Source organism: Delphinus delphis, chromosome 7, assembly GCF_949987515.2.
Source record: "Delphinus delphis chromosome 7, mDelDel1.2, whole genome shotgun sequence".
Classification (NCBI taxonomy): Eukaryota; Metazoa; Chordata; class Mammalia; order Artiodactyla; family Delphinidae; genus Delphinus; species Delphinus delphis.
The window spans coordinates 1,165,563-1,178,404 of NC_082689.1; the positions used below are offsets into that span (position 1 = coordinate 1,165,563).

The following is a 12,842-nucleotide window of genomic DNA, read 5'->3' on the forward strand; positions in this document are numbered from 1 at the left end:
GGCTCCAAGAGGAAGGACCCTCCCCCGACAGCAGGTGTGCACAACAGACTCCCCCAGACGCCCCCGCCCACCCGGCCCTTAGGCCCTCTACTCCTTGGCTGCGCTCAGGGAGAGGGAGGGGACGTCCAGACGTTTGCGAACCACTGGGCATTCAGGTCCTGAGCTGACACTGACCTCTGGCACGGCCTCACGGGCCCTGCCAGGGTGGGACACAGGAGGCTGTTGACAGTGGAATCTTGCCAGGACCGGCTCCCAGCGGGCAATGGCGTCACTTCCTGGTCTCCAAGCATGTAACTGGGATTCACATGTGCAAATGACCAACACCCTCTCTGGGGTCAGAGACGCCAGTCAGGAAGGCCAAGGGCGAGGCTGAAACCATCACCCACCCCAGACAACAAATCGCAAACGGTACCTCGGGGGAGGGTGGAGACTGGGACACCCCCCCACCTTGAGCCTCCGAAGACCCCGGGTGGTCCCGTCAGGAGTGGCGGCCCCAGCCCAGCTCCACGTGACTCAGAACTCGGGGTTCCCAGGACAACTCCTGCCCCCCGAGGGCAGCATCAGGCCCGGCAGTGCTCCGTGACGGTGCAGGTCAGGAGAGACGAGGACCAGCCCGCACTTTCGCGCAATGGAACGGCCACTGGCAGTTTTTTCCAGACTGTGTTGTAATACAGGACAAAAAGACCCAACTGGCTCGACGCCCCAGTCATGGTGATGACACGGCATTGAAGTCAGAGGAGGAAGATGGGGCAGGAGACAAACCAGGCCACGATCGGGGCACCAGAAATGGTTAGGGGTTGAGGGGTCCAGGAGTCAGAGGCCTGCAGGCTATCCCCTCCCAAGTCAAGAGCAGAGGACCTCATCCCGCACCTCCTAGAAGGAAGCAGGAGACCGCTGGGCGCCGGCGGCAGCATTCGCACCAGAGCCCGTCGGCTGGTAGACCAGATGACTAGAAGGCAGCCAGGTGGGGGGCCCAGCATGGACGGGGAGTTGATGGCAGCATGCCGCTTCAGCCACTCGCAGACTGCCGTGTGCTGCCCCTCCAATTTTCTCTCTCACTACCCACCTCCTCCTTCCCTACACCAGCCCTGCACCGCTCGGGCCACCTGGTCACCCCCCGTGTCTCAGCAGCCAGGCGGGAGCCCCACACCTGCTCCCCCAGTGACAGCCAATGAAGCCGCTGGCTGCCTAAACCAGGAGCCAGCCGGAAGCTGCTCAGTACTGATGTTTATTTATAAAGTTACATCCTAAAAACGTTTCTAATAAATAGTTTTAAACAAGATCTGTCCCGACGCGCCGTAAGGCCTCTCTCCGGGGCCAGGGAGACAGGGCGTGGAGGATCTCAGGGAGGCTCTGTGGGCTCAGCGGCATGGAACGAAGGTGCCCACCCTGAGTTTTTCTTGCCCTTCCTGCAGCACCTGCAGGGACGGGGGCTCTTTGCCAGGACCCGCTCAGGCCGGCCGCCGCGGCCCTGGCGTGTGGGCCACTGGGAGCCCCTCAGACCCCTGGTCACCAGAGCCGACACGCAGGATCACCCGGTTAGGCTCTCATCACTGCCACGAAGGAGGCCTGCGGGAGGAGATGGCGAGGGCTGGCGGCACTGCCCTGGTTCGAGGGGTGAAGGCCCGCCCTCACGTCCTCCAGGGGCTGTCACGGCAGCCCCAGCTTCTGGGCCCCGAGAAGCTCTGCCTGGGGCTCTCAGGGGAAGAGACCAGGGCACCTCGTGTCCCAGGGAACAGCCCAGCCTTCAGGGTGGCCGCTGGGAGGAGCTAGGCAGGGGAATTAAGACGCAGGGCACCAGGAGGCCCCAAAGCAGAGTGAGCTGGGCCCTCCCAGGCCCCATACGTACCTCCTTGAGGAGCTGCCCCAGCATCTCCTGGCTGTGAATGGAGCGCCTGTGGGAGAAGACACCGCTCTCACCCCTCTGGGTCCCTCCCCGCGCACCTGGAGAGGCAGCCACGCTCCAGGCCCGCCCGCTCTCTAGACGGCGCGCTCTCCTCCCACAGGCCTCTGGGCTCTGCCAGCACAGCGAGAGCTGGGTGTGTGCGACAGGTGGGAGAGAACCAGGGGCGCTAAGATGCTGAGGACCACGGCCCCCCGACCGACACACACACACCCCCACACACGGCCCCGGCGCCCCACCTGTCTATTCTGGTCTCTACGGTCACTGTGAAGGCCCCCTCTGTGTCTGGCAGGTAGGTGGAGGGCACGATCCAATAGGTCCCCTCGGACAGGTGGCAGAGCCGGCTGACCTCCTGGGCGTAGCAGTGCGGCACACAGCTTAGCAGAGGCTCCTGGAGCAGCAAGGAGGGCGCATCCTGGCCCCCGCCGTCCGCTGGGACCTGGGGGAGGCCCGGGCTCAGACCGGGCGGCCTGCCCGTGGGCGGACCGAATCGGCTGTGTCCGCCAGGACGGCGAAGTGAAGTCCCCTGTCTCAGCCTTGGCCTCGCTCCCTTCCCAGGCAGCACTGCCCTGGGTCGGGAGCAGCCCAGTGCAGTCTGCTTGGACCCCGTCACACATGCCAGGCCCCCGAAGCTGGACTCGCCACTCACCGGGGCCCCACCACCCGAGGGCCGCAGCCTGGGGACCAGCAGAAGGCCCGCCCTCACATCCTCCAGCGACTGTCACTGCAGCCCCAGCTTCTGGGCCCCGAGAAGCTCTGCCTGGGGCTCTCAGGGGAAGAGACCAGGGCACCTCGTGTCCCAGGGCACAGCCCAGCCTTCAGGGTGGCCGCTGGGAGGAGCTGGGTGGGGGAATTAAGACCCAGGGCACCAGGAGGCCCCCACTGCGCAAGCCCCTGCCCCAGGACTCATCTCTTTGGCCCCGGCACCGGCACTTTTTTCGAAGCGCCGGGGGGGTACCCCAGGGGTGGCCTGCGGTGGAGCGAGGCACCAGAGTACGTCCTCAGCCGTTGGGATCCTGAGGGCACAGAACCTTCTCAGAGAAGAGCCGACCCTCCGCTCCCCCACGTCGTCTGCAGCGCAGGCTAAGCGTGCCCAGCCCCATGACGGGCCCCTGACGGCACAGCTCCGGGCCATCCTCCAGCCCATGCCGTCCTCGGGCACCTGCCACTGTCCAAGCCCATCTTGAAGCGGGGTCCCCAGAAGGAGCAGGGGAGCCACGCCTCACCATGGGATCTGGGTTTGTGACCTCTGACCTCTAGCACTTCACCTCCCCGCCTTCTCCAGCTACACGTCGCTAGGTGCATCCTGTTCACGCGCTGGGAGAGGAAGAGCTGACTGAGGCCGGGGAAGGCGCTCGGGGCGGCGTTTGTGACGCCCTGGCCCTCGCCTGGCCTCCACGGTCTCCTGCCACCCGTGCCCACGTGAGCCCGGGAGGCAGCCTCTCCTCTGCGGGGGCAACTGGCGCACTTCCCCGAGCTCCCGAAGGCCGCCCCACCCTCCTGCTGCCTGGGATGCGGCCCTGCACCTCGGCCTCGCTCTCAGCTCCTACCCCCAGCTCTGTCTTCTCTTTCTGATCAGAAGACCCTCACTCGGTGGCGCGACCATCCGTCACGTCTCAGCGGGTGTGGGCCTCCCCTCTGTCCCTTTCCTGCTGGTCCCCAGAGCCCAGGCCCTCGCTGGTTCCAGACTCAGCCACGGGGTTTGGGGCGGGGAGGATTCACGCGGCTTCAGGGCGGCTCCTGCTGGACAACGGCACCCTCTGCGCCCTGTCGGGCCTCCCGGCTGCAGGTGCAGTGCTGGGGGCAGCTCAGGACACAAGTGTCCAGTGGTTCTGAGCCCGGGCGAGTGGACGAGGGGCTGCCTGAGCTGAGCCGTGACCCCCAGTGAGCTATGGACTTTAGGAATAGAAATGAGTCTTGTGTGTGACTGGATGACGCGGACAGACCCCGGGGGCCTCTCTGCCCGACCCCGGCTCACCCCACCCGGATGCCCGGGAGCAGGGGCGCCTGCCTGGAAGACGTGGAAGCCGATGGGGAGGCCCTCGTGGTCACGGCAGTGCTGCCGCAGGGTGATGCGGACGCAGCGGGGGCCCGCGCCCTCCGGCACCGAGAGGGGGAAGCGGGGGTTGGTGGGGTAGGAGGCAAAGTTCCGGCTGCCCCCCGCCGTCCGGCCGACTCTCCAGGAGCCCCGCAGCCTCACGGTCTCCCACTCGCCCATGGGCAGGACCTCCCGGGGGGCAGCGCTCTGGGCTGCCGGCTGGATGGCGCTGCCGGGGAGAGAAGCACAGGAGGCGGCCGTGGCGCACACTCACGCGGCCCTGCCCCAGTCCCCGGCCTGCCCACCACCCTCACCTGAGGCAGACTCTCCCGCTGGAGAAGACCCGGAGCAGGAACCGCCCTGGCACGTCCTTCAGGAAGGTGCTGGGCACGGCCAGGTAGTAGCCCGGGGCGAGCTCACAGCGCAGGTGGACCTCGCGGTCGTACGCGTGGCATGCGGTGCCCGCCACGGGGGGCGCAGACAGGGCCTTGGGCAGGCTGACCCGCCGCTTCTCCACCTGCAGGGGAGGCCCGTGTGCACCCGTCACAGAAGGGCCCCCCTCGAAGCACCCAGGCCTACGGGTCCCCCGCACCCCGGTGAACCCGGGCCTTCCCCTCAGCCCTGGGGTCAGTGGCTCCATCCCACATGGGAGCCTGCAAGTCCTCCTCTGCTCCGGGAGGAGACAGACAAATCCAGACAGGGCCGCGCCTGCAAAGGCAGGAGGCTGATGCAACCTGGGGACTGCCAGGCAAACGCTTGCTAGCAGTTTCTGCACGAGGAAAGCAACACCAGGCAGGCCATGGCCGCACAGAGACGGGGAACAGTGTGATGTGAGCTGTCAGATCCCGTCAGGACACACAGGGTTACCAACCAAGCAACTGGGCAAGCCAACGGGCAGCGCGGTCCTCTGTCGGCCACCCTCCTGTCCCCTCGGAGAGCAGGACAGGGGTCTCCACGTACCTCCACCCTGAGGTACGAGGGTACCTCAGACAACCCACGAGAGCACAACAACCCCACCCCTGTTTTGTAGGGAGGTCCGGGGCTGCCCCTAGCAGCCCTCCTAACACCTCTGCCAGCTCTGCTAACGGCTGCTTCTGTGTAGCTTGCCTTTGGCCAAAGGGCACACCCTGGGCTAGGCGGAGGGAGGTGAGTCCTGTGGACTCAGATCTGAGCGGGGTCTGTGGGAAGACAGCCGGGGGGGGGGGGCGAGGGGCACGTCGGGGGCTTCTGGGGCTCAGGCCTCCTCACCCCTGTTCCTGCATCCCGCAGAGCGGGGTGCCAGGCCCGGGTGGGTTACCTTCCAGATGTGCAGGCCCACGGCCTGGTAGTCCCTGCCTGGGTGGCCCGCCGTGCGCAGCCGCGGTCTCTGCAGGACGGCCATGTATACCTCGCTGGGCTCGCAGACCCGCAGCCAGAACTTGGGGTTGCTGGGGAAGCCACTGTAGTTCCGGCAGCCTCCCGCCGACTGGCCCTTGACCCAGGCCCCGGGCAGCTCCTGAGTGTGGCACAGCGCCCTTCCTGGGTGGCGACCCCCACGTCAGCTGCAGGGACGGGGGTCCCCCTCCTGCTCCCTGCACGAGCAGGGGCCCCCCACCCCGCCACCTGTCCCCCCAGGGCAGGTGGGGGTGCAGCCACCGCTCCGCCCTGAAGAGAAGCCAAGGGGCAACCAGGCACCCCGCGGTGGGACGCGGGGCCTGCTCAGCCCCGGACGTCAGAGGCCAGTCGTCCGGGCCACTGCGAGCCACGAGGCCTCCCCCAGGGCGCAGGCCTCCCTTACCTGAGCAGAGGCTCTGCAGGTGGCCAGCCTCCGAGATGGGGAAGCCGATGGTGACCTCGTCAAACTCCCGCAGAAACTCATCCTCCTCCACCCAGAACTCCCCCTCCTGGAGCTGTGACAGCAGCTCAGACTGGGCCGCGGACTCCACCCGGTTCCACCCTTCACCCCTGGAAGGAACCTCCCTTCAGCCGAGGCCTCCCGCCTGCTGAGCGGATGACGGGGGTGGCAGGTGGCAGGGCGGGGTGGGGGTGGGGATGCTGGTCCCGCCCTGCGACCCTGGGCCGGCGAAGGGCAGCGGCCCTGGGCCAGGTCTTGACGCTGAGCTGATGACTGGGTGCAGGCGTTCCGTGGGTCTGTCGCCCGCAGCCCGGCAAGGCATCCACCAGTCCGTGGGTGCCCCTGACCCAGGACAGGCCCCGACCGCCCCGGGCGCCTGGGTCGCAGGGCCCAGCACTAAGGCTGCCTCAACAGGCCATCTGGGGCCGAGCACAGAGCACGGTGGCCCACGAGCAGGAGAGCAACGAAACCCTGTCCTGACCACGGCCCGGCCTCGGACACCAGGCGCACACGCGGTCAAGGCGGCTCTGGGCTGCCCCTCGGGCCCCGCACCCCTCCCCCAGCAAGACCAGCGCAATGACCCAGAGTGCACCTCGCCGCACTCACCCCTCTCTCCAGGGCCCCTGCCAACACCGCCGGCCCCAGGGGTTCTGAATCCGCAGCAGCAGGATGCTCTGACCAGCCTGATCCCGGAGCTCTTGCAGGTCCGAGACAATGAAAGCATGAAACTCCCCCAGCGCCCTGGTACCTGGGTGAGGGACAGCCAGGAAGTCCTCAAACCGAGCAGATGCACAGGTCCGCCTCCTTCCCTGGGACGCCCCAGCCCACTCAACCACAGCTGCACAGGCACCCGGGTCCCCGCGGGCCACCAGGGGCTCCTTTCCTGACCGCTGCCGACAAGTCAGCTCCGGAGTGGCCTTATGCAGCGTGAGTCACGCTGAAGGCCTGGGTTTAGACTGCGGCTCGGCTGCCGCCAGGCGTGACAAGTCACTCCCTTCTCTGGGCCTCGGCCCTCGTTGAGGATGATGAGGGAGGTTCTCAAAAGGGCTGCTCCCAGCACGGTCACGGGCGGGTCTGTGACGCCAGACACTAGAGAAACCTCTTCTCGGCGAGGCCTGCTAAGGTGTCAGGGGCGCCAGGTAGTGTCTGAGCAGAAACCGGTGGGGAGGGCTGGAGGCCCGCGGGAGACCCTCCACCTGGCCAGAGGCCTTGGGACAGACAGGCGCAGAAGTGAAGGGGCCAAGCAGAGACTGGTGGGCGGGTGGCGGTCCAGACAGGAGAAGAAACTCCTGGAATGTCTTTAAGTGCTTTGCTTAGAAAGGCACTGGAGCCGCCACTCTGGGTGTCCCGCCCACGTCCCCAGCCCCCTGCCACTTCGGTGGGCTCCAGCTGCTCTCCATCTTTGCCTGTGGGCTCCCCCAAAGCCTGAAGTGCCCAGAGTTAGTCCTACCCCACCCTGGGGGCAGCTGATGCTACACAGGCCACCCTCTGAGGCAGTGTCTCGCACAGCGTCCCAGCACAGCACTCTGTGGGCTCCCCTCACCCCCGAAGTGTGCTTCCCCAACCCCACCCTGAGGCCTGCAGGTGGGCAAACCAGCCCGGGGCTGCGCTAACGCTTGCGCGCCGCCGGGCAGCGCGACGGCCAACACGTGGCAGTTTATTTTGATGTTCTTATTCTTTGGACAAAAAGCCCGTTAGGAAAATAACCGTAAATACGAACACAATTATGCATAAGGATATCCACTGCAGTGCTATTTATAATAGCATAAAATGGAAAGACCTTGAATCCCCAACATCAAGGGAAGAGTTAAGAAGCGTGCAGCAGACACGCTGATAACGGAAGACGTTGACAAAGTTTACACAGCAACACAGGTAATGGCATATGATATAGAATATAAAACATATACATCTTTTTGAAAAAAAACTGAGAAGGGACTAAAAAGTCAAAAGTAGTCAAGTCTGAGTGATTTGTTTTTTCAACGGATTTCTTTCAATAAGCAGGTATATTACTAAAGTGAAAACCTGACTGTTGCTTTTGCCAGGTTACCAGCTGGGCCAGAGATGGTGCCACCACCTGGTTCCCAGCGACCCCAATACAGGCTCCCGCCTCCCCACGGCAGCAAGCCCTGGTCAAGGGAAAAGGGGACACTTCCCTCCAGAGAAGGACGGTCAGTAGGGAAGGTCACACACTCAGACACCAGTTCCGAAGGTCCTCCTTTCCGCTTAGCCCATCTAGGACCACAGTAAAAAGCTCTGTACAGGAGGCCGAGAGGGCTCAGGTGTGCAGGCCTGCCAGGCCGCCGCCCGCTCCCGCCTACCTGTTCTGGGGCTGAGCACTGAGCAGCTCAGCAGACCGCGGTCCTTCAGGCTGAGCAGCTGCCGACAAGTCCTGCGTTCCGCGCCCCTGGGCCTGTCCTGCTGGCCGCTGGCTCCTGCCATGTCCTTCAAGTTCCACCTTTCGGCCAGGCCACCAGTGAGGTCCACCAGGGCGTCAGCCACCTGTCCCGCCCACAGGTGCTCATAGGACCCGTAGACCCTGGGGAGACAGCCAGGAAGGCGTGAGGCTCCGGTACCAGGCCCCCTGCCCCTCTCCTGTCCCCTGTGGTCTGCCTTCTACCCACCTCAATCGCCTCTCTTTCCTCGCCTCTTTCCCTCCCACCCTGTCCTCACCAAGTCCAGACACAAGCTCGCCTCCAAGGCCATACGGGACAGCACCCCGCAGTGCCCTGCGGCCTCTGCCCCTGTGGGGCACCAGCGGGAGGCGGGCACGGAGGCTGTGAGCTCCCACTCCTGCGTCTCTCATGATCAAGGCCTTCGGCCCCGCCAGCGGCAGCAGTGGAGGGCTCACTCCCACCGCAGAGGCCTGCCTACGGGCCCAGCGCCTTTCAGCACAGCCATCAGCACACTCGGGGAGGAAGTCCTTGGTCTCAGGACTACGATAAACGAGCATGGTACCTCGGTGGCCTCATTCCTTCCCAGCAACCTGCACAGAGGCCGCCTGTCCCCAGTGGTGACACAGATAGACGGAGACATTTCTCTCGCTTGGGTTTGAGGAAAGAGAGAGGAAAACACACACCCTCTTTCTGGAGGCGAGGCCTTCATGCCCGACTTTGAAATGAGGGCAGGGAAAGAGGGAGTGGGCAGAGGGGACAGCAAACCACAGGCCAAGTCTCAGAGTCTCTGTCTCTGGACGGGTCGCCCCACCCAGGACTGGCCACCAGACCCTAGCTGCTGACAAGGATGCTGCAGCCCAGGGCGAGCAGATGTGCTTCCCAGGCCCCCAGCCCGCCTGGCCCGGCCCCTCCACCCGCAGCGTGCGTACTTGGCGTAGACCTTCTCCAGTAAGGGAAGCCAGAACACATCCTCCCTCTGGCACCGGGAGAAGCAGAGTCTCCCTGCAAGACAAGGCAGACGGTCATCTATGGTCACCTCCACCCAGCGTCCAAACTGCCAAACTCGACAGGTGAAGGAGCCGCGGTACGTCTGGTCGAGCCAGCTCGGCTGTCCCGGAGGAAAGACCTGCCGCGCGTGGGGAGAGGCAAAAGGAGATGGTGAGAGAAGCTACCACGCGGCGCGCTCCCAGCATCCCGAGCAGAGCGTGACCGTGCGGAACGGTACCCTCCCGTCGCGCAAAGGATTCCACCTCCCCCGACGCCTGGCTGGCACGTTTGTCTTTTTATTCCAAATGCCTGCCTGACCCAGGGCTCGGGAGATGGCAGAGCAGGGCAGAAAGCAGCCCTGCTGGCCCCTGCGGGAGGGGGTCACTGCATCTGCGCCTCGGAGCCCCCGAGGGCCGAGTCCCGCAGGGCAAGAGCTTGGCTGCCTCCTGCTTCCTTCCAACGCGGGCAGACAGGAAGCAAGGGCCGGAGGGGAAGCCGCGCTGTGGCAGACACCTGGTCCAGGAGGTGCTGGCTCTTCTGCAGGGCGGCGCAGGCGCACAGGAACCAGCAGTCCCCTAGCAGCCCTTGCTTCACCTGTCCTTCCTGAGCGCGATCTGCAAACAGCTGGGGTGTGGCGCAGATTTCCTGAAATAAAGAAAATCGTCCAGAATTACTTCATGCCTGTGGCTAGCTTTAAAACTAAGAACACAGGATCTATGTGACAGGGGCTGGGGAGGAGCTTTTCTGGTCATCCACATTGCCTAAGAGGGGACGGGAAGCAGCTGGCTTCTTGCAGCCAGTATCCGTCAGCCCCTCCTGGCTTCAGATCATCGCATCCAACTTAAGATTCCAGGGTCCCTGTCTCTGTCCACCTTCCTTAATTGGCAAAACTCCCAACTCTGGATGAATCCAACCCCGCCTTTCATAAAACGGTTGGTCTAGAAAACGGTTTCACTTTAAATTCATACAGGCAAGTAGGAATTTGTGGGTCCTCTATACTGTTTCTCTAAAAGGCTCAGTTTTCCACACTCCTGACTAGTTTACCCCTTCTCCTTCCTCCTTCTCTTCTCAAAACACCCTCGCCCCTCTGAGCGGATGGCCACACCTGATGCTCCATCAGAAGCCCCCTGACCTGACCCCATTCCTGCCCGCAGTATCTGGTCCCTCCCACGATCCCCGCTTCCTTCCTTCTCTGCAGGGAGGATCCCACCAGCATAAGGCATGGGAGAGGATGTCTTCTCTTCTCTAAGATGCTGTCCCTGGGCACTATTTCCTCTCTAGGCCCATCACTGACCGACTTCTCGAAAGAGCTGCTGCCCCTACTTCCTCCCTCCGGCTCCTTGCCACACCTCGTTGCTTCTGAGCCAGCCATGCCCCCCAAACTGCTTTTACCAATGTCACCTCTGTGTCGTCACCTCCAACGGGCATTCTCTGTTCTTGTCTTTCCCAACACTCGGCGGCACCGGAGCAGTGGCTGCCCCGACCCCGGCAGTCCCCTCCTGGCTTCCATGATTCCAAGGGCTTCTGGTTGTCCTTTCCCCTCGCTGCCTGCCACTTCTCAAGTCTACCTGTCAAGGCACCTGCGGTTCCTCAAGGCTCGGTTCCAAGCCGCCTCTTCTCTGCCCATACTTCCTCCTGAGATGCCCTTCCAGACCCTGGACAGTAAGCCATCTGTCACAGTCCCAGCTCCCAGTGGAGCATCTAGGCCAGGTCTTCCTGAGCTCCCGACTCTCGTGTCCACTTGCCTACTGTCAGCTCCGCTTGAACCTGTGAGAGCAAACCCCAAGCCTACATTCCCACCCCAGCCCCCCCACCTCCCAGCTTCCCCAGCACAGCAACCGGGACCATCATCCCCCAGGTGCTCAGGCTAGAAATCCAGAAGTCATTCTTGGTCCCTCTTTCATCCTGACATCTACTTCCAATCGGTCACTAAGACAAACGGGTCTCAGACCTACCTCTGCCACTTCTTAGTCCTGAGACCTTGGGCAACCTTTTGACTTAACGTTGGTTTCCTGGTCTGTAAAATGGAGATACAGGTGCCAACCTTATAGAATTATTAGGCGGACTAAATAAAATCAAGGGCATAAATTCTGTGCACATAGAATACCTATAGCCTTTACTGGCATATAATGAGTGTTATGTAAATATACGTTTCTCTTCCCATTTCCTGACCACCACGAACCCAGCTCTAGTTTCCAATCGGTCACTAAGACCTATCAAGCCCCCCTCCAAAATATCTCTCAAATCCATCCACTCCAAAGCCCCATCCCAACAGCTGTCACACTAATCTGAGCTCCTTCATCTTTCTCCGGGACCACTGCAACGGCCACTTTCATTCTTGCCCCAACAATCCATTTCACACCCGGCAGTAAGAGTGAGCTTCTTAAAACGTAAATCAAATCGAATCACTCCTCTACTAAAAACATTCTAATGGCCTCCCATTGTCCCTAAAATCCACCCCCCACACTTTTTTTTAACCCAAATTCCACTGGCACGGCCGGTCAGGCTCTTTGGCCCTTGGCACCTCCATGCCAAACAGGCCCTCTCAGTGCTGCCCACGGAAAGCACCTCAACAGGCAGAGCCAGGTCTGGCCTTCTTCCAGGGCTGGTGCACACAGATGTCCCCACTAAGACTGCATACACTCAGGGAGAGACGGTTCTTTGGACAGTCTTATTCAGCTGATACACCATTTCTAAAGATACCAGCATAGCACTAGGCCGGAGCATCCCTCTAAACTGCCACCTTGAAATAATTACATCTGAAAGTGCAAGTGCACGAGGTCCAAGACAGGAACGCGCAGAGCAAAACGGCTTTGCTTTGTAGGCTCAGCCTGGCCCTTCCAGAACATAATGAGAAACAGAACGAGACCGCTTGTGGCCAGAAGAGCCATGCAGACTGGAAGCTCTTCAAAGCAGACGCAAGTGGGGCTGACTTTGCGTCTGTTAAAACGCCCCTCTCGCTGTGGCTTGAATCTCCTATTGAACGGAGCTCTCGCAAGGAGGGGCCGTAAACTCGGGTCCAGCACACCCCGAGTGGGCTGGGGAGGAGGCCTGGCAGCCCACTCAGGAGGACAGCGGCGGCAGACCCTGCCGACCGTCGTGCATCCAGCCCCGGCTAACCCCGGCCGCCGCGCTCGCACCCCTGCAGGAAGGAGCGCCTGGAGGCCTGCCGCGAGACCCGTGAGACCCGCGCGCCCCCCTGCACCACCTGGGGCCGCCTCCACGTGATTTCCTCCCGGAACTGGGCCAGCGGCGTGGAGAAGCTGGAGAAGAGCGAGGAGTCCGAGGCCGGGAAGGCAGCGTCCCGGAAGAGCTCCCTGGCCGGCGCCCGCATCTTGGGCACCCCGAGCTCCCATCTGCTGCCCGCGCCCCGGTGCCGAGCGCAGCCGAGGGGGCGCGCAGCCCCGGAGGGAGCGCGAACCGGCCGCGGTCCCGCCTGCCTCGCGCCTCCCCCGTCCGGCCCGGCCCCCCAGCCCCGCTGGACCCACAGTACCACCCGGCCCCGGTGCCCGCCCGCTCCGTCGCCCCGGTAACCGTCGATCCAGGCTGCAGCCAACCAGGCGCGTAGCCCCTGATCACATGACAGAACGGCCCAATCCCACTCGAGCGTTGGGAAGTCCGCGCCAGATTCCCAGCCCCCAGGGGGCGTGGCTCTCTAGCTAGGCTCCAGCGAAGCCGGTTAGTCGC

At 63.2% G+C, this 12,842-nt stretch overlaps 1 protein-coding gene across 3 annotated transcripts; it reads right to left on the minus strand.

The window, feature by feature from the left end:
* Positions 1–679: 679 nt before the first annotated feature.
* On the minus strand, positions 680–12,661 carry CAPN10 (calpain 10). Of its 3 annotated transcripts, none has more exons than XM_060015812.1 (12): positions 12,364–12,661; positions 9,669–9,800; positions 9,098–9,294; positions 8,094–8,311; positions 6,382–6,523; positions 5,719–5,885; positions 5,239–5,459; positions 4,256–4,458; positions 3,882–4,170; positions 2,143–2,342; positions 1,850–1,895; positions 680–1,569 (listed from the first exon to the last, which is right to left on the minus strand). In XM_060015812.1, exons 1-12 carry the CDS (start codon positions 12,487–12,489, stop codon positions 1,540–1,542), a joined length of 1,971 nt encoding a protein of 656 aa, XP_059871795.1. In that variant the 5' UTR covers positions 12,490–12,661; the 3' UTR covers positions 680–1,539. The 3 variants fall into 3 exon arrangements, with proteins under 3 accessions (XP_059871795.1, XP_059871796.1, XP_059871794.1); XM_060015813.1 differs by having other exon boundaries at positions 681–1,569; positions 3,915–4,170; XM_060015811.1 differs by lacking the exons at positions 680–1,569; positions 1,850–1,895 and having other exon boundaries at positions 2,211–4,170.
* Between the last annotated feature and the right edge of the window lie 181 nt (positions 12,662–12,842).

What these genes read in the sequence shown, in the direction of transcription:
- CAPN10 (XM_060015811.1), bottom strand. Translation starts at nt 12,489, where the DNA reads ATGCGGGCGCCGGCCAGGGAGCTCTTCCGGGACGCTGCCTTCCCGGCC. An exon ending in AGTGCTCAGCCCCAGAACAG is followed by an intron (nt 6,524 to 8,093) that starts GTAGGCGGGAGC and finishes TCCCTCACCCAG; the next exon opens with GTACCAGGGCGCTGGGGGAG. An exon ending in AGCGGGAGAGTCTGCCTCAG is followed by an intron (nt 4,171 to 4,255) that starts GTGAGGGTGGTG and finishes TCTCCCCGGCAG; the next exon opens with CGCCATCCAGCCGGCAGCCC.